Source organism: Gracilinanus agilis, chromosome 3 (genome assembly GCF_016433145.1).
Source record: "Gracilinanus agilis isolate LMUSP501 chromosome 3, AgileGrace, whole genome shotgun sequence".
Classification (NCBI taxonomy): Eukaryota; Metazoa; Chordata; class Mammalia; order Didelphimorphia; family Didelphidae; genus Gracilinanus; species Gracilinanus agilis.
The window spans coordinates 237167556-237188475 of record NC_058132.1 but is presented as its reverse complement, the minus strand read 5'-3'; the positions used below and the strand labels follow the sequence as shown (position 1 = coordinate 237188475).

At 33.3% G+C, this 20920-nt stretch overlaps 1 protein-coding gene across 1 annotated transcript in view; it reads right to left on the bottom strand.

Moving 5' to 3' along the window:
- Positions 1–20920, bottom strand: part of PDE1A (phosphodiesterase 1A) — a 459479-nt gene that overhangs the window by 114878 nt on the left and 323681 nt on the right. Inside the window, exons 3-6 of the mRNA XM_044669733.1 lie at positions 11390–11572; positions 6880–6946; positions 2285–2401; positions 850–990 (exon numbers count right to left, since the gene is read on the bottom strand). Coding sequence (XP_044525668.1) covers positions 850–990; positions 2285–2401; positions 6880–6946; positions 11390–11572 — 508 coding nt within the window. The remainder of the gene's footprint in view (positions 1–849; positions 991–2284; positions 2402–6879; positions 6947–11389; positions 11573–20920) is intronic.

The following is a 20920-nucleotide window of genomic DNA, read 5'->3' as shown; positions in this document are numbered from 1 at the left end:
ATCAGGGAAGGTGTTCATTGAGGATTTTAAATGGAAGATAGTTTTTAGATGATGAGATCTGATATATCTTCGTGCTTGAAGATGACATTGTGCTCATTGCTTCAAGGTCCAGAAGAGTTTAGGACCTTCTAAGCGAGATCCATTGTCACTCAAAAAAGTTAAACCTAACTATTCAAATGGAAACAACTATAAATTCATCAAGAATGCTATCCATACAGATTATGACATAGGTATATAATAGAAGGCAGCATCTAGATCTTGTCCATTAGTTAAGTTTTTCTTGAATAAAAAGGATAGAGAGCATGAGGCAGAAATGAACAGCAAGTCTTGGGTTCCGATCTGGTCTGACACCAACCAAATCACTTAACCCCATTTGCCTAGCCCTTGCTATTCTGTCTTAGGATTGTTACTAAGAGAGAAGGTAGCATTTTTTTTAAAGAAATGAACAGAGAAGGAAAAAAAAAAGAAATTAACAGGGGAGAGAGAGGGTTGGTTGGCCTGAGTCTGGAAGTCATATGGAATTTTTAATGACTTCTAGTTTCTCTCTAATGAATATCCATGTTTTAAGCATTAATATTCTACTGATGAACACTATATGAGTCATGGTACAGCACAGTGTCACCCAAAGAATGATGGAGCATAATAGGTATGAGTAGGCTGCAACATATTGCCAACGAAGAATTGAGCAGGAGAAATAAGAATGTCATCTGATAGATGTCTTTTGTTTTGTTTTGTTAAATATCTTTGAGAAATGCACTAGTAGACAAAAAAGAGATTGTTCACCAATCTCAATTTTAAAAAAATATACTTAACCTTGTTCTCTGAAATATGAAAGATAAGATTCCTTACCATGAGACCTGTACGAAGCAAAATGTAATGCACAGTTTGAGTGACATCTGCTGCATGAATTAAATTATGATACGGATTTTTGTATTTGTTGTAACCAACTTCTAAGGCTTCAGATAAAGAAAGTAGAGCAGACACGGGAATCTGTGGAAAGCAATGATTATTTATTAGTTACATTTCTAAGAAATTGCTGTACAAAATTAACATGAGTAAATATGTTCAAAGTGAAATAAATGTATTTGGTTATGTTTAATTTGTGGTTAATAATATAGCTGCAACAGACTTGGGTCAAACTCTAGTCTCTGATTTTATTATATGTTTTAACTTCATTAATGAGTTATCTGGCAAAAAAGTTTTTCTTCCATGTTTGTACTACCACAGTTCTTTCTCTCAATGTGAATAGCATTCTTTTTTTTTCCCTCATAAATCCCTTGGGATTGTCTTGTAATAGCAGAGTCCACTACATTGGATTGTTCGACAATGTTTCACTTTCTGTGTATAAAGTTCTCTTGGGTCTGTTCATTTCACTCTGCATCTGTTCCTGGAGGTTCTTCCAGTTCACATGGAAATGCTCCAGTTCATCATTCCTTACAGTACAGTAGTATGCCATCACCATCATATACCACGATTTGTTCAGTCATTCCCCAACTGAGGGACACCCCCTCATTTTCTAATTTTTTGCCACCACAAAAAGCGTGGCTATGAATGATTTTGTACGTTGTTTAATTTTTTCAATTATTTTTAGACTATGAAACACTAAAGCGATTTGAGGTTTCTCTTTATCCTATTTGTTCTGTGAATATTTATGCTACTTTCCCTGGATGGTAAAATTACCAATTATGGTTCCGATCATTTATTCCTCCTAAAAGCCCAAATTTATTGTAAGACTTTCCAGTTTAATTTTGGTATAAGATATTATGAAAGAGATATATTTGTCTCAAATGTTTCAAGTAATGTATCCTTTAGAAATGGTTTTAGCATTTTTCTAGAAGGCTCTATAACTGGTCAATCAGAACCAATGGATATAGTAGTAGAATTCAAGTCAGAATGAACTGCATTCAAATCCTGATTCAATCATTTAGTTTTCTCATCTTTAAAATGTGGATAATAATAGTACTTATCTTACAGAGTTATTGTGAGATGTAATTTACTATTATTATAGAAAGTATGTAGATATATTGATATAATTAATTATAAAGGAGCATGAAAATGTATAAGGCAATGACAGTGAATTGTTGTGAAATTAAATATCATGCATGTTTATTCTCTCACCCTCTCCTAGTGAGTGTCATGTTAATAAGACCTAAAAGTGGCTCATGAATGGCATATTCTATCATTTTTATTTAAATATTTATTTACGTAATAAATAAATTAAATAAAAATTTATTTTATTTAAATCAAATTCATTCATTTTTCTCACACATTTAATGTTTCTAACCTTGAAGCGGTTGAAAAGGTCATATCTGGTGAACAATTCATACATCATAAACTTCAGACTGTGTTCTCCACTTGCATCATTTAGGGCAAATACATCAAATGACCATTCGTCTATATTCTATAAAAAGAAAAAAAAATACATTTTAGTTTGTGAAGTCACCTAATTTTCTTTTTTCTCCATCAGTGATTTTAGGGAAGAAATAGGCAACACATGGACTACAAACAGGACTCCATTTAATAGATTTGTGGCATAATGGATAGAGAGTTAGGCATGGTGTCAGGAAGATCTCAGTTCAAATTCTACCTTTGACACTTAATTTTGTAATCGTAGGTAACTCACTTATTCTCTGCCTCAGAGAAAATAATAGCACCTGTTTTTAAGGATTTTTTGAGGATTAAATTTTAACCACTTTGCAAACTTTGAAACACTTAATAAGTGCCAGTTAGTTAATTTGCCAAGGATCTGGTAATTATTGGGTAGAGAAAGAATTTTAACAAATATTGGGGGAAAATTTTGATGTAGTTAAGATGATCTGAGAAGAGGACAATGACTTTTTCTAAGTCTTTTGCTGATTTAGCGTATGCCATTCTCTATACCTTAGGTCCAACTCATTTAACTTGAAGAATTCACTATCAAAATGGATTTTTTCTTCCATTTTGGTTTTGTTCAGTATAGCCTCCATGATTATGGAGAATATTTTTGGAAATCATATCTCTATTTGGTACCTTGTTTGATATTAATAAGCTAATAATTATTGGAAAAAAATCTTTGTATTGGCAGCTCCCCGCACAATTTTTAGTCACACTAAAATCTGCCCTTCGGGAAGGCTTGAATAATTTGCCATTCAGTGGGGTCATTAGTATAAAGGGAATGGAAATCTGATGTCTAGTATTACAATGTGCTCATTTTATATTTGAGTAGAATGGGGTCCAGAACAATTATTTGACTTGCCTATAGTCAAAAAGGAAATAAAGTGATGTCAAAAGCAGGATTTGAACTTAAGTTGACTGACTCGAAATAGAGCACTCTTTCTATTGTTCCATGATATCTCTATTTTTAAATTCATGTGTTGCATCTCTAGGATGTATTTCAATTTTAATATTTCTCTCTACCTTTAAGATAAAGGACTTTATATTCCATTCAAAAGAAAATTAGGCATAAAGAGTAAGTAGCGAGTCTTTTAGATGGCATAGGGCCTTCTTGTTATCCCTGAGAACACACATTCCTACAAGTAACTATTTCAATTGTCAGTTTATGTAAGTGAAAATATGAATATAAATTGCTTTTCTTTTAGATTTTTTTGCTTTTGGATTACCTGTCCAGGAAATAAGGTAATCTGTATTTACTCTCAGAAAATACATATATCTCCTTAGCCTAGTGATATTTTTTTTAGTTTTGCTCCTAACTTTATTTTTTAAATTAAAAGAAAATTTTCCCAATTATATGTCACTATAATTTTCAACAGATATTTTGCAAAATTATAAGATTTGGACCATCTCCCTTCTTTTCTCTCCCCCTACACAGAGAAGATACTTTTAAGTATGGAAAAGGCATTAATAAATGGTCAATGGGACTGAAGTAGCGTAATGATTATTAAAAATGTTTCGCAGAAGTGACACATTACTTACATATGACTGTGCTTAATGGTGATAGGGGTTACAGCCCAAAGGTAATGCATTCTTTAGAATTCAGATAATTCAACTCATTTAAATCAATCATATTCTTATCTTGAAAAATTTGGATTAAAAAGATCATCATGTGAAAATCATTATCACAGCAGTAGCCCCTAAGACTCTCAATATCAGGTATATTATTTGAAAAATTAATTTAATATAAAGAAAAGACATTTTTTCCTTTTGTTTGTACATAGGCTTATATTTCTTTTTTTTAATTTTTGTTTTAAATATTTTCCCCTAGTTACATGTTTCATGTTCTTTCCCTAATCCTCAAACTCCCCTAACCCCCTTAGCCGATATATAAGATTCCACTGGGTTTTACATGTATCATTGATCAAGACCTAATTCCATATTACTGATAGTTGGACTAGAGTTATCGTTTAGTATCTACATCCCCAATAAAATCCTCATCAGCCCATGTGTTCAAGCAGTTGTTTTTCTTCTATGTTTCTCCTCCCACAGTTCTTCCTCTGAATATGACTAGTTTTCTTTCTCATAAGTCCCTCAGCCTTGCTCTGGATTCTTGCATTGCTGCTAGTAGAGAAGTCCATTATTTCTATTGTACCACAGTATCAGTCTTTGTGTACAATGTTCTCCTGGATCTGTTCCTTTCACTCTGCATCAATTCGTGCAGGGCTTATATTTCTTGTTTTCTTGTTAGGAGCACACATACATCACCTAAATACTTGTTTTTGTGTTTTGAAATTAAAATACAGTTCAAATTTTGTTACCTGTTATTTTACCAAATGGAAAACTCAAAACTTGAGTTTAATATTCTTCAATACAAAATTTAAATTTAGTATCAAAAGAGAATTAATTAAATAAGAATTAGCTTTGGTTGCTACAAGATTGTTATTTACTATTCTTGCTGTTTTGAAAAGCATAGAGAAGACAATACAGTATGGCTGTTTGTGTATTGTTTTGTTTTTGGTGAGGGTGAGAATTACTTTTTGAAAAGTGGGGAATTCCAATATTAAAAATTAAGGAATACATCTGACTAAACAAAATAAAAAATTTCTATTAACTAGAATCCATCTATTGAGTTTTTACTCTAGTATTTGAATCACTTTTACTCTCATTATTTTACCCCATGAGAATAAATCAAGTAGACAGTTCAAATTAATAGTTATATTTGTGATTTTTTGAATATTCTCAAAAATCAGTGGACAATATTTTTGTCCATATGAAGGAAATAATAAAGGGCATAGAATTATTTCACTACCGAGAGTAGCTCACATTCTATAATGTGTGGAGCAGATAAATTGTAGTCACTCATATTTTGTATAATTATCTCAAATACATAAACAATAATGAATGTTTAAAGGGGGATGTTGAAATCTAATATCAAGAGAGAAGACGGTTTGACAAGGTAAAATTTCAATAGCATATGGAACATTAAAAAGAACTATAAATTTAAATAATAGAGATGGCAGGGAAGTGATGGACATGATAGGATATACATTTTTGGATTCTGCCAATGTTTTCTTGACTAATGCTGATTTGTAAAAAAAGAAATTTAGAGAATGAGGTGGGATAGTCTACCAAAAAAAAAAAAAGGAAGAGAAGGAAGATTAACACTTAAAATGTTTGAAAGATAAAAAACAATTGAAACATTTAAAATACAGAGGGGAGCAGGAGGATCATGAAGAGATATGAGCAGGCTGAGGAAGGTTGGAACTAGAGAGTTAAGTTTAACATATACTTTATTTTTAAAAGCCCAAACTATATGAAATAGAGATTTGTGGTGCTACATGTAATATTTTTCCCTATTCTTCCTTAGTATTAGGAAATATTCACATTTGTCAAGTTCAAAAGAAGGAAATATATATATATATATATATATATATATATATATATATATATATATATACTACATATATGGTAAACTGGAGGTTCTGTTGTTACCTTAATTTATGTCATCTTCAATATAAAGAAAAAGGAAAAACATTTTTTCAAATTAATACAGCAAAGTGCTTATGATTCTGTTAACATGAGAAAAAGTCTCATCTTTCTACAAAGTTAGTAAATCTGCTAAAGAAATAGGGCACTGGAAATGAATGCCTAGTCAAAAAAGGAGTTCTTTCGGTAACAATATTGGGAGAACCATGGAAGACAGAATTGGTGAGAACAAATGAACCAATGAACTCCATTTAGAAAATTTCATTCAGAAAATCTAGCTCTAGGGAACAAACCCATTTTGTGTCATAATGAAGTCCTAACGGATAAGATTTTCCTCAGTAATCACTTTACTTTTACCTTCTCCTCTTTGTCATAATACTTATATCTAAAAATCTAATTTCAAGGCAAAACGAAACTCATTTATTTTCCATGTGTTTCCAAGTATACGCCTCACTGAATTTGATTTTATCTAAGCTTCTTAATGGAAAATCTTAAACAAAAAGGGAAAAATTTTCAAATTGGAAGTGCTAAGGATAAGTTTTTCGTTCTTTCTACTAGGAATGGAATATTTTAAATTTTGTCCATTTTTAAAACTGATATACATGCTCTGAGGGATTTATGGTAAAGATGCTACCCACATTTAGAGGAAGGACTGCAGGAGAGGAAACATAGAAGATAAACAATTGCTTGAATGCATGGGCTGAGGCGGACATGAATGGGAAATAGACCCTGAACAAGGACACATGTTACAACCAGTGGAAATGTGCATTGGCCATGGGTGGGGGGAGAGCGGGGGGTGAAGGGGAAAGTAGGGGCATAAAGTATGTAAACAGGTTAAAAATGAATATTAATAAATGTCTAATAATAAAAAAATTAAAAAAAAGAAAACAAAAAAAAGAAAAAAAAACTGATATACATGCCAGCATGTTCACATAACAGAAACTATTGTTATTTTGACAGTTAATTTAATTAAAATAAAGAAGTATGATTTAAGAAAAACAGAATAACTTAAGTTCTCACCTTTAATGTTGCAATGACAGCTGCTGGGTAAGTCAAACCAGCCATGTTGGAAGTCCTTCTATACATCCTAAAAAGACAAACAGTTATTACTGAAATTCTCCATATAGTTACTTAAGAGTGTAGGAAAGCTTCTTTTTGTTAAGTTTACTTTTTATATTTCATTGCATTCTTTTTTCTTTTGCCAAAGACCTATTTCAACATCTTATCCTGGCTCTTCAGTGACTGGTCCTTAAAAGCTTTGCCAACAGAAGTAAAATTCTAAGTCGTTCTGCCATTTCCAATTTCAAATGCTTTTTAAAAAAATGTTCAAGTTGCAACAGTCATAATTTCCCACAGTGACTTTTTTCCAACTGTACTCTTTCATTCAATCTAATATCAGTTTTTAGTCTTTGCACTAGACAAGATGTCTGACTACATAGGTAGCCAATTCAGAAATCATTCTGCATAATTAATCAATAATCTTTGTGATCGGAAGCAGCTGGGAGGCTCAGTGGATTGAAAGTCAGGCCCAGAGACAGGAGGTCCTGGGTTCAAATCAGGCCTCAGACACTTCCTAGTTGTGTGACCCTGGGCAAGTCACTTAACCCCCATTGCCTAGCCCTTACCACTCTTCTGCCTTAGAAACAATATCCAATATTGGTTCTTAGACAGAAGGTAAGGGTTTAAAAATAATAATAATAATTTTTGTGATACCATTCAGGGATTGTCTTCTGACTGGCTCTAGGCTTGAGAAAGTTATTCTTTAATGGGAATGAGATTTCTAAATATTCTACAAGTCTTCATTCTGAATTTTGAATCCTTTCCGACAAATTTTTTTGCAATTTTCCCCAGTGCCTATGTCATCATTGGACATCACCAACTATCAGAATTATGCTGAGGTTTTAATAAGCTTTCTCTACTTCATTCCATGCAAATTGCAATTATTGGCTTACATTATTATGTCATTCCCTACAATTTTGCAATTAATTATTTTTATCATATGTAATATGAAACCTTAAAGTAGAGATGATCAAGTATAATGTGAAATTGCGCCTTTTTATGCCTTTTGATATATGATGAAAACCAATTCAGCCAGCTCCTTCATTTGCCCAAGAAGAACTTGTGAACTGTCTGCTCATTGATCTATAACTTCTTAATGTTTTCTTACTTCATTTATAGCAAGAATATTAATATTGGTGAGCTTAAGTTCCTCTAGTTATTTATCAGCAAGTTAGAAATCAGATAAAAATTCACACAGAATAGAAAATGATACTTGTTTATTAATATAAATAAAATATTATTGTCATCAAAATTAGCAGTATCACATTCAGATAACTGGTTTGCTACTTCAGTCCTCAGAAGGGAATCCAATTAGCAAAAATTTGAAAGAAGAAACTTTTCACTCAAGGGCAGAATTTGGTTCACTCCCAAAGAAAGAAATAGATATTTTCTATTATTTATCTTAAAATGATACACCACTCTTCCATCCTGAAGAACTGATGGAGATATATGACTTGTTATTAATCACTTCCTTTAGTTTATCATCTCTGAAAGTTGACTGAAAGCTAGAGAAAATGTTTCCATATGCTTGTTTGTTAATTATGAAAAAATATTTTATTTGGTTGAGCAAAATAACTTTCAGGTTCCTTTCTAACACAGTATCTTCCATACATACATCAAAATAATTTAAGATTCCTTGAAAGCCACTACAACAGAGGAAAAAAACACACTGTTCAATGACCCTTTGATCACTAACATCAGGTGATGTTTATATGTAAAATATGTATTTGTTGAAGATGTTTGCCACAATCATGGACAATATAAACCAAAAATTAATTCCATGAGGATCGTGAGATCATGATGATATTTCTATTTGCATATGGCATTGTGCTGTTATATCTAGAAAAAAAACCTTCCATCAATACAAGAACTGTAACTTAAGTTCTTCAGAGAGTTGCCTAGAATGCTGAGATTAAGTGACTTCCTCAGTGTCACACAACCAGTATATGTCACAGGAGATACTTGAACCTAGATCTTCTTAACTCTGAGACCAGTTCTCAATCCAACATAATAACTAATTCATGAGATTTCCCATTATAATTCTAAAAATAAACAAATGATACTGAAAATCCAATTGAAGGAAATACAAAGAGAGTATAATCACCATTGTAAATCTAAAGAGAATTGTATCCCAGTATTGTAAGTGCTCTAATTAATGGAGGCTCCTCAACTAGAAAAAAAAATATTTTAGTCTATCGATTTCTTGAGATCTTTTCCTTTAGACTTTTTAGTGATTAGCTTGGTTACCAAAAATTTCTTTAATTAGTAGCATACAACACAGTATTCAGGACAGGCACATCCAATATATTTTGCAGAATTTTTAAAATCTCTTTCATCATGATGGAAAATATGATGGAGTGTTATCCTAGCTTACATTTCTGTATATGTTTCTAAGTTCTGCAGTGTTTTCTGAACACACAAAAGCAGGATAAAAGGAGAGTGCCCTTTAGGGGAAAAAAAACAATGTAGTAAAAATATTCTCATGGCCTTTTCTCAGTGTTATTTAGGGGTTCACATACTTTCAAATAAAGAAAGATAGTTGGCACAACTTTGACTAGCATTAAAATATGTTTGAAAGAAAATTCTGATAGAAATAATCGGTTACTTTATCATTTCAACTACCTTCCCTCTTTCAAATTTATAGCAGTTTGCCCTGGAATAATTTTTAAAAATACCACTGGCATTCTAGCACCTATCTTCAAGGACTGTTATGAAGATAAAATGAGACAATCGTTACAAAGTATTTTGCAAACCCTAAAGTGCTACATAAAAGCTAGCTATTTACTATTATTATCTCACTACCAAAAGAAAGCCAGCCACAGAGCCAGGAAGACTTGATCTCAAGTCCTTTCTCTGAGATGTACAGACTTTGTGATCCTGGACAAATTGCTTAACTTCTCAGCTTTTTATCTAGGCAACACTAATATGCTAAGCTGTAGAGGCTATGCCTAATTGCATTGGTAAAGGCAGTTGCCTTACTGGGAGTTCCCTCCATTAATGAAATCATAGGTGGAAGGGAGATGAAGGCCAGGCTTAACAACAAATGGGATGATACTGAGACTCATTGTTGATTTAGCTACTATAATCAGTTTTGAAACACCTTAAAGTAACTGTAAGGTGGTTAATAGGCTGACCAGAGGTAAGTACAAAGGAGACACCAAAAAAAGTAAGCAAAAAAAAGGAAGAAAAAAAATAATGCCTTATGCATATTAGAGAGAACAATTACAATTACAGAGCATTCTTCTCATGAAAACCTTTCAAGTTCATTCTTATTTTGGAAACTGAAATAGAACCTAGGTAACTTCACCTATATAAGGAAAATATTTAAAATTTAAAATTTCAATGCAAAAAAAGTAAAATATGGAAGAACCAAAAAACCATTACTTAAAAAGGTCATCGTTTACTGCTAAACTCATCTTGGGAAGAAAAATATTCATGCTGCTTTAGTCTCCCAATTTCATTTTCCTACCTAAATTTTATCTGAAGCAGGCATTGCACTAAATACAACTTGTTACTCTCCTTTTTCAGAAAGGAGAATCAATTATTCTGTAACAAAAGGAAATGATAATACTCACTATAGATAAAAACATTCATACTTAGCTAACACTACCCCTTAGTCTACTGCATTCAATACTCTTCACTGCTGAAAATATAATCTTACTATTAAAAAACAATATGACTGCCATTAAAGTTGGAATCAGAAATACTGTTTTTCATATTTCAGATTTAACTGAGTTGGCTTTGTGATTCCAGGAAGTTCTCTGCTCTCGCATACTTTTTGGACATAGATGAAACATGTTCAGAAACATACTTCTCCCTCCCCTTGGACAAATGAAAGCAATGACCACTATGAGGAAAAAAAAAAAGAAAGATTTTCTTTAGTGGTAGAGAGACAATAGACTTTTTTTCTTTAGGTCTTTGACAATCAGAGTCATTCATGGTGTGGGAATCATGTGTCATTCAGAGGAATCAACAATTACATCAAATGTTCTAATTTTCACCTAAGATGTGCTAATAAAAATACTTGAGAGCAATTAAGTATTATCATCTGTTTCATAATCAATGGTATTTTCCATTTATTTTGGGAGAGGAAATGATCCTTTAAACCCTTCATTAGTGAAAAAAAAGTCAAAGTGAAAAAACTAGCAAGATTCATTTTCATTAGAGATGTATGCAGGAAGCTTAATGAGGCTGGATATTTACTCACTAAATCAAAGATTCTTGGAGTTGTAAGGTACCTCAGAGACTATGTTGCCAATAAATACTTGAAGAAAAATCTCCTATACAATATATTATGACAGCCATCCAGCTTTTGTTTTAAGCCCTCAAGTGGAGAAGAACCCAATGCCTCCATAAACAGTCTATTTACTGCCATTTAATCCAATTTGAGATCTGTTGTTTTCATTTTCATCAATATCTCTTAGTATTTGTTACTATTCAGTGTTTTGGAATAATAAGAGTTTATACTCACCTGTCCACAAAAATTCCAGCTTGGACAGCATGCACAATGCTACGAAACTTTGGCTTTTCTTCTGGTTTCCTCTTTATCATCCCCATTTTCCTTGTAAAAGTAGAAGCTAACCAATCCCTAACTTCTGCCGGAACCGAATCGATATGGATGTCACAGAGATCATCTTCAGTGTCCAATAATTTCCTACAAAATTTCAGACCGGTTAAATTAGGAATAAATTTCTAACATAAATTTTTTGTCTTTACATTTATAAAAATGTGCAATTAGAATACTTTAAAAGGTCGTAAGTAAAAAGAGACTATTAATGAATTTGATGGCCTTAGTTGCTATAAAATTTAAGAAAATTTAAAATTCCATTAAAAATTTAAAGAGAATTTAAGAATTTTAAGTTATTGTAATAATAACTCACATTTATTGCTGTAATGTTTAAGCTGACCATCAATGGGGAGAGGAGGGAAGAAATCCATCTTGATTAACCATACTAGCAATAGAGTAGGATAATAAGGCATTAATAATTCCTCAACAGTTAAAAAATGAAATAGACAACATTGATTTTTTTCCATTTGAATTTGTGACAAATTGCCTTATTTCTGCATGAATTTAAGCAGGTTGATTTTCAGGATAAAATAATAAATGCTAAAATAAAATTTTGTTATGAGAACACAACTTGGAGATAAAATGGGAAGCTGCCAAGTATCTTCATTTTGGCATCTTTTACATGACCTCTTCAGCATAAATATACTCTCCCTTTCTAAACACATTCAGTCACTGAGGTCTTTATCCAGTACAATAAGCCATTTGGAACCTGATAGTTCAATCAGATAAATAATAAAATTTTGCTTGATAATTTCAAGGTAAAAACATTTGACAAGGAGGTAATAGTAGTCCTTAGATGGAGGGAAGGGCTGCAGAGAAAGAAATTCAAAAGATCCTAGAAGCATGCTACTTAGTCTACAGATTAATATTCATATATTCTTTTTCCAAAGGGCCCATGTCTAAGTTTCAGCTCAATTGACCTGAGAACCAAAGTTAATTAGAACTGACCTGGCTCTTTACAATGATCTCTTTGACAGCAGCCCTGAGTGCTTGTGTGGGTATGTGAATGTTGGTGGGATTGCGGGGGGAAGGAAAGGGTTTAGGTCACTCAAGCTGGGGCCAATATGTTTCATACTATTATCTATCTCACAAGTCAGTCTCCTGATCTCTGGACATCTATAATCTGGGCAGCTATGGCCATGAATTCCAGATTGACAGTTTATCAAACAACCTTCCTTTTAGACCTGTGGCAAAGTTAGCAGAATCTAGTGCAAGTGATCTTGGTTTGGAAAACATGGAGGTGGTTTGAGGAGTCATCTGAAGCACCCTTGCATCTATATCACAATATTCTGGTCAATGGCATTCACCAAATAATAATAGTTGTTACTAAAAAAGCATGAAAAATAATAGCTAATATTTGTATCATATTTTTAGGTTTTGCAAAAACAGTTACAAATATTAACTCATTGGTAGATGTCATTATTGTCTCCATTTTAGAGATGAGAAAACCCAGGCACATAGAGGTTTAAGTGATTTGCCCAAGGGTCATATAGCTGGTAAATGTCTCAGGTAATATTTGAACTCAAATTTTCTTGAATCCATAGAATAGCAGTTTCTGTCCCCTAAGCCACATAGTTGTTGATGTATGTATATGCATGGCTCACAATTTCCCTGGGAAGCATTGATATTTATATAATCACAAAATCATGGGTTAAAACTAGAGGATCTATTCCATCTCTTGATTTCATTCCAATCTGTTAATTTTATACCTAGGTAAAGCTGAGGTCACTCTAACCCTAAAATATGAAAGATCTATGATCTGATACTCGGAAAGACAAAGCAATGTGCCAAGGTTAAATAGCTAGTAAGCAGTAGGAGCATCTGGGCATTCTTTTTAATACACCTCTTTTGTGTTTGTATTTATTTGTAAAGGCCATATTACATGAAATCATTGAATTGTTTTGTATTTGGAAAAGTTTCTATATAAATGGATTAATTTGGTTAGAAGAGAGATTGCTATAACATAGAGACTAAGTATGAATGTCTTCTCTGCTGAACTTTGTCAGTGGTAAAGTGGAGTGTGAAGAAGTGAAGCTGTTCCAAATCTATAAATAACCTACTCATGTTTGTGTTAACAGCATTAACAAATAACTATATCAATGATTTCTGTATTTTTGTTTTTAAAGAACTATGCAAAAGAGGTGACATAATGAAACATGCAGAGCCCCGAACTTGGTATTAGAATAACCTGAATTTCAGAAATATCATTATTGCGTCCATACCCCAAAGAGACCAGAAATAAGGATAAAGGGCTTATCTGTTCCAAAAAAAATTAGCAGCTCTTTTTGTAGTGGCAAAGAAAGGGAAATTGGGGGATTGCCCATTACAAATGAACAAGATGTAATATATATTTTAATGGAATACTATCACACCATAAACAATGATGAATAGGATGAGTTCAGAAAAACTTGGAAAGAATTGTATGAGCTGATGCAAAGTGAAGTAGTAGAACCAAAACAATGTATACAGAAGCAGAAATATACAATGATGAATTGTGAAGAAGTAAATCACCATCACCAAAGCAAATCGCCAAAATAATCACAAGGGACTCATGATGAAAAAATGTTACCAACAGTCAAAAAAGGAACTGTTGGAGTCTGGTTGCATGCCATCTTCTACTGTATTTCCTTCATGAGTTTTTTAATTGCTTATGTGATGTGTCTTTAATAATAACATGAGCAATATAGAATTATATGTTGCATGAAGCCACTGATATAACCAATGTCAACTATTTTCTGCCTAAGAGAGGGGAAAGGAGGGGAGAGAGGGAGAAAATCTGAATCTTAAAATGTCAGAAAGCAATTGTCAAAAATTGTTCCTATGTGTAACTTAAAAAATAAATGAAAAATTTTTAAAAGATTGATCTCGATTCTAAATATCACTTCTCTCACTGAGTAAAAACGAGCACAAGTTATGAAATGTCTCTGAATCTCAGGTAACTCTAAAACATCACATTATACCTAAGCTGGAATTTGCAACAATGAAGATAATTTACAGAGCAATGAAATCACAGATTCTCAATGTATGAACATTGAGCATGAACAAAACATGAACAAAATAATATTATAGGAAGGAGAGCCATGGATTAGGAAATACAAGTGGACTAAAAATTTCCAGTGCCCTGAGGTTTCATGACTATCTCAGATGAATATGACTTGTATCTATATGAAAACCTCTGGCCACCATAGAAATATATATAGAAAAAAATATATATATACATATATGTATATATATATATATCATGTGAAAAGTTCTTTGCAAACCTTAAATCTATATAAATGTTGACTATTATTATTTTATATAACATTTAACCATTTCATAGATCCTATCATAGATTCCTTCATGCAAAGACTGTCAAGCTCTTACTGTCTGAGGTACAAAGTTTAGACAATGTACCATCGATGGTATCATGACGATAACAGTCTCAGGCTAGTAGAGGGATAAGACACAAGCATAGCTAACTCTCCAGGATCATATAGATAATAAAAACTCAGTATGACACAGGTATAAAAGGAACAGGTACAAAATTAGATGCTGCAATGCGGGGTCAAAAGGGAAAGGCTGCAGAGTACCCAATCTGGAAAGACTATTGGGCTTTTAAGTTCTCATCGTTGAGTGGACAATTCCCTTGTCTATGCCCCAGTTTAATAACAGAACTATTTCAGGCATACTTTAGCTTTGATTCTTAGGTTTCATTCTTTTCTAACACTTAATTTTACATAGTGTAGGGCCTAAGGATTGAGAACAAAAATAACATCTGGTCAAAGATGATCTGCAAAATGTGTTAAAATATCCTGGGCAACTCACCAACCAACCCACATTAGAAGGGGGACTGGGGATATTATTTGGGATATATAACACAGATCAGGTTCCAGGGGAAGGAATACTGAAGCAAAAAAGATTTATTAGATAATATACTGATTAACAGAAGTGTATAATTCTTTAAATATCTTATGTTTTACTGACTTGCAATTTTTTGCTTGTGTAGGAGGCACTCAAAAGATCAGTATTCACCTTATATTTTATTATATAAACATGAATGCGTTCATTAATCCCCTTCTTTATTTTAAATCCTTTAAAATGCACTACTCAAATCACAATAATGCAATGGCGATGAACATAGAACATTACTAAAGTTACACTCCTGGGGATAAAACTAGAAAAGTGATATACCAGTGTAGAAGTATTGACAAATGAGAAACACTAATACTTACTTTGGAAAATTCCTAATATCCTTTTGTAGCTTAACTCTGCATGGTTTTCGTTTTCTACATAAAACTTTAAAGCGAACTTTCTTTCGCCTTCCTTTGGCCATTTTAGTATCAGATTTTATAGACTTTGGAGCCTGGCATCACTTTAATTAAACTGAATAATTTCACTACTTCTAAATATATCCCATTTTTACTATCACTCATGTAGATCTGATTACAGGAAGAAAAAACTATATAAGAACACAGACACACAGTTCATTATGGTGTAATACTTGTGAGGTCATTGTGTTCTAAATACTCTTACTCATCCTTGTAGCCGTGTCTTCATCCAGGTAACAGGGGAAATATGAGTGATTACTAAAAGCTATTGTGATTTTTATGCTTTTAAGATTGATACCATGTAAAATGATTTATAATCCAATTAGATTTTACATAAATTGTACAGACAAGAAAAAAAGACATTTTACTGCAAAAAAAAAAAAAGGAAAAAGAAGGGCATTGTGGCAATAAAAAAGTTCCTTTGAATGTCCCACAATACTCAATTACTGAGAGAAAACTCTGAGAATAAAGAAAGGGCAATCAAGGAGGCAGAAAACTGCAAAGGAAATGGCTGAATTTGAGTCATAGGACCTGAGCTATTTGAATCCTGGATCTGATACTTAATAATTGAAAAACCTTAGGTAAATCATTAAACTTCTCTTGGACTTTATTTTTTCATAAGTAAAATCAAGGTATTGGATTCTTTTAAGGTTTCTTCCAAATCAAAGTCTATAGTCCTACAATTATATGGATGCAGGAATAGAAGTGTGTATAATAAAGGGGAGAAGGTATACTCTAACAGAACTAAGAAAATGATGTGTAAGATAGGAAGAAATCAAAGTAAGTTTTTAGAAGAAAAAAGCAGAATAGTCTACTTTTAAAAACAGTCATAAATGTTAGTAGTGGTTATGATATAGTACAGCGATGGCAAACCTATGACACACATGTCAGCACTGACACATGTAGCCATTTTCAATGACACGCAGCCGCATGCAGCCACATACAGAGAAGTAAGGGGCTGCATGCCAAGGATGAAATATTTGCTATGATGAAGTGTCGACACTCTGTGCACTATAGATGACAATTCTACCTATATTAATTTACCTATTTTGGTTTATTAAATACATTTGTATATTATAGTTACACATTTTTGTTATTAAAATTATAAATATCACAAAATTACGTGTTTTTTCCTTGAAGTGACACACCACCCGAGTTATGCTCGGTTTTTTGGAGAATTTTGACACACCAAGCTAAAAAGGTTGCCCGTCACTGCTATAGTATGTCAAAAAAGGAGATAAATATCTTCTTCTACCCTTTAAAAATTTAGAATTCAGTTCATACATTGGATTGTTTCTTTTCTTCTTTGTGAGAAAATGTTGACTAGTTGCTTTGCTATTGATTAAAAAAATCTTTTCTTCTTGAGGTTGCAGTGTTTTGATGGGTGAGAGACAGGTCTAGGTCTATGATTTCATCAGGTCAGTAAAACTTCATGAAAATCAATAATATCCCTTTAATTTAGTCTTAATTCCCAAGTCCTCGTGCCCAAGGTGACAGACTTAGTATGTATTATTATTAAGTCAAAAACTGAGTCCAGATATTTCTGACCTCAAGGTTCTCAAAAATGCTTAAAAATAAATGTTTAAAATAAAAAAATGCTTAAAAATAATTTGAGAAGGTATTGATTTATAATATTGAATAAGTTTGATTTTGTGGGACTATATGCTACCTTAATGACATTTTCCTTTTTCTTTCTTTTTGCCAACCTACTCAATTTATTCAGTGTAAACTATATTTTCTGAGATGTTATGTGTTAAATTTCTTCTGGGCTTTTGTTTTCACATCCAGTTAATTTTTATTTCTCTCCTTCCTTGCTTGTGGCTTCTGGGGAATCCAAAAACCAAAAGCATCTCATGGGTTACAAACAGCAGGGAAACCTGCAGATACACAATGGGGATTCTAGGGAGAGAATCTTTTCTGTAGCAAATACTTATCACAATTCTGACATCAAAGACTTTTCAAGTTTGGTTTTTCCTGCATTGATCCTAGGGACTTCTACAGTAAATTATCCTCCTTACTTCCAAATTTGTGCATAACTTTCTCAAAAGTTCAGGGACCAAATCAGGGTAATTTTGTCCTTTCTACATTAGTTTTGACTCCTTAGTCTTCTGCAGAGGTAGAGTTTTCATGGTGATTAAGCATGGTCCATCTGATTCTTGGCTTCTTGGCTTTTAGCAACTTCTTTTTGTGGATTTTCTTGTTCATCCTCCTTTTATCTCTTTACCAGAGCTCATCCTATCTCACTTGCTGTGAAGGGGAGCCTCCTAATTCCCAACATCACTACCTACCTTAAGGTTGGACTTTAAGGGAAGACCTTGGAAATTCTAAGTACCTGCACCCTTCACCTGGATTTCTCTTTAACCAATGATACGTTTCCTGGACTCTCTTATTAATAGTTAGCATATTCTACCCTTTTTTATTTCCTCCCCTTCCTATCAATTCTGAACCTCTAGCTGCTAATGTACAAACTAATTCCCCATCCCTCAGTTGTCCTTTCCTTCACTCCCATCTTCCTGGATCCTTGTGTGCCCCACCATGTCTGGGTTTATATTTGTCTACGCAGTCCATTTTTCTCTCTAGAACCACTCCTTCATTAACAAACTTCCTTTGACCTCAAACCTGTACTTCTCTCACTCCTTCCATTTCCCAATACTTATTGAGTCATGAATCACTTTTGATGGCATTACGTCATTGGTCACCCCTTTCTAATACTGGCTGTACTTTTCTAGCAGAATTCACTGCCCATAATGAGTAATCAGAACATTCTTTGCTCTCCCATTGCCATTTCCAAAATCTCTGACTGCCACTATCACTAAGCAAAATGTCTTCCTTTTAGGTTTATTAGATCCATAATTATCACCGAATCAAGATTCTGGGAATTTTTCTATTGACCTACAATACTTTTTCCTTCTGCCTACTGATTCAGCATCTGACTCATGTTTCTCTACACCCTAGCTCCTGTCATGCTTCGAAGTCTATTTTGATCTTTCCTCAACCTCCCTAACTGTTACTACATTATCTCAATCTATTCAATTCCTATGACCAGCTCTTTCACATCACTATAACTATACATAGAGGTGGTCATATCGCTGATCTTGCCATTACCCATTATATTACCATTACATTATATTCTACTTCCAAGTTCTTGAACTCCAAAAATACCTCTTACTCATCATAATATTTTTCTATCTTCTTCTATGCCTTGCAATCCATAATAGTGTTCTTACAACATTTGCTCTTCCCATAGTTTAGTTTCTTCCCAGATCATCATTCTTGTACTGGTCATCCTCCCTTCATCTTGAATCACTTCACTTTTTTCCCCTATCTTCCACATTCAAATTTCTTGACCCTTTGTCTTTTTGACAATCATTTCTAGCCAAACCCAAACTGGATTATTCTTTCCATTTCCCTTTTTTCTTCCTAATCATGATTCTGGAATGTGCTTGAGAAAATCATGAAGCTTTAGTGAATGGATACATTTCAATTTTATGTTGCATGTTCCATCAACTGGCTTTCACTAGAAGAAGGTAATTCTTATACACTTTCCAAAATGGTTCACTATCCTACTCACCACAGTGGCTATTTAAAATATTTTTGTTCTTCAAAATGCCTCTTCCCTCTGTTCTTTTAGTTAAGACCTTTCTTCAAACCTCAGTGAAAAAGAGGTTATTCTCAAGTATTTTTCCCTCTTCCTCATCTCACATTATTTAGATATCCTATCCCACTATCTATCTCCTCCTTTATTCCTGTCTCTGATAAAAAGTTGGCCCTTTTTGGTACCACAACAAATTATCCTATATACAAGCCTAATCATATTATATGTCCTCACTATCATCTCTGCTCTCTTTAATCTTTAATTTCTTTTTTTTAAACCCTTACCTTCTGTCTTGGAGTCAATATTGCGTATTGGCTCCAAGGCAGAACAGTGGTAAGGGGGTCAAGTGACTTGCCCAGGGTCACACAGCTGAGAAGTGTCTGAGGCCAGATTTGAACCTAGGACCTCCCGTCTCTAGGCCTGATTTTCAATCCACTGAGCTACTCAGCTGCCCCCTTTAATTTCTTTTTTATCCTTTTTTTCTTTTTATTTTTTAATTGAACATTTTTATTTAATTAATTAATTTAGAATATTTTTCAATGGGTACATCATTCATGTTCTTTCACTCCCCTCCAATCCCCACCCCCATAGCCAACACAAAATTCCACTGGGTTTTACATGTATCATTGATTAAGACCTATTTCCATATTATTGATAATTGCACTATGGTGATCACTTAGTCTACATCCCTAATCATATCCCCATCGAACCATGTGCTCAAACAATTGTTTTTCCTCTGAGTTTCTAATCCCACAGTTCTTCCTCTGAATGTGAATAGCATTCTTTCTCATAAGTCCTTCAGAATTGTCCTGGATCATTGCATTGCTGCTAGTAGAGAAGTCCGTTACATTCGATTGCACCACAACGTATCAGTCTCTGTGTATAATGTTTTCCTGGTTCTGTTCCTTTCACTCTGAATCAATTCCTGGAGGTCATTCCAGTTCACATGGAACTCCTTCAGCTCATTATTCCTTTGAGTATTAATAGTATTCCATCACCAACAGATGCCACAATTTGTTTAGCCATTCCCCAATTGAAGAACATCCCCCTATTTTCCAATTTTTTGCCACCACAAAGTGCATGATTATAAATATTTTTGTACATGTCTTTTTCCCTATGATCTCTTTGGGGTACAAACTCAGCAGTGGCATGGCTGGGTCAAAGGGCAGGCAGTCTTTTAAAGCCCTTTGAGCATAGTTCCAAATTGCCATCCAGAATGGTTGGATCAATTTACAACTCCATCAGCAATGCATTAATGTCCCAATTTTGTCACATCCCCTCCAATATTTATGACTTTCCTTTGCTGTCATGTTAGCTAATCTGCTAGGTGTGAGGTTTCAGAGTTGTTTTGATTTGCATTTCTCTAATTATTAGAGATTTCGAACACTTTTTCATGTGTTTATTGATAGTTTTGATTCTTTATCTGAAAATTGCTTATTCATGTCCCTTGTCCTTTTATCATTTGGGGAATGGCTTGATTTTTTTGTACAATTGATTTAGCTCCTTACATATTTCAGTAATTAGATCTTT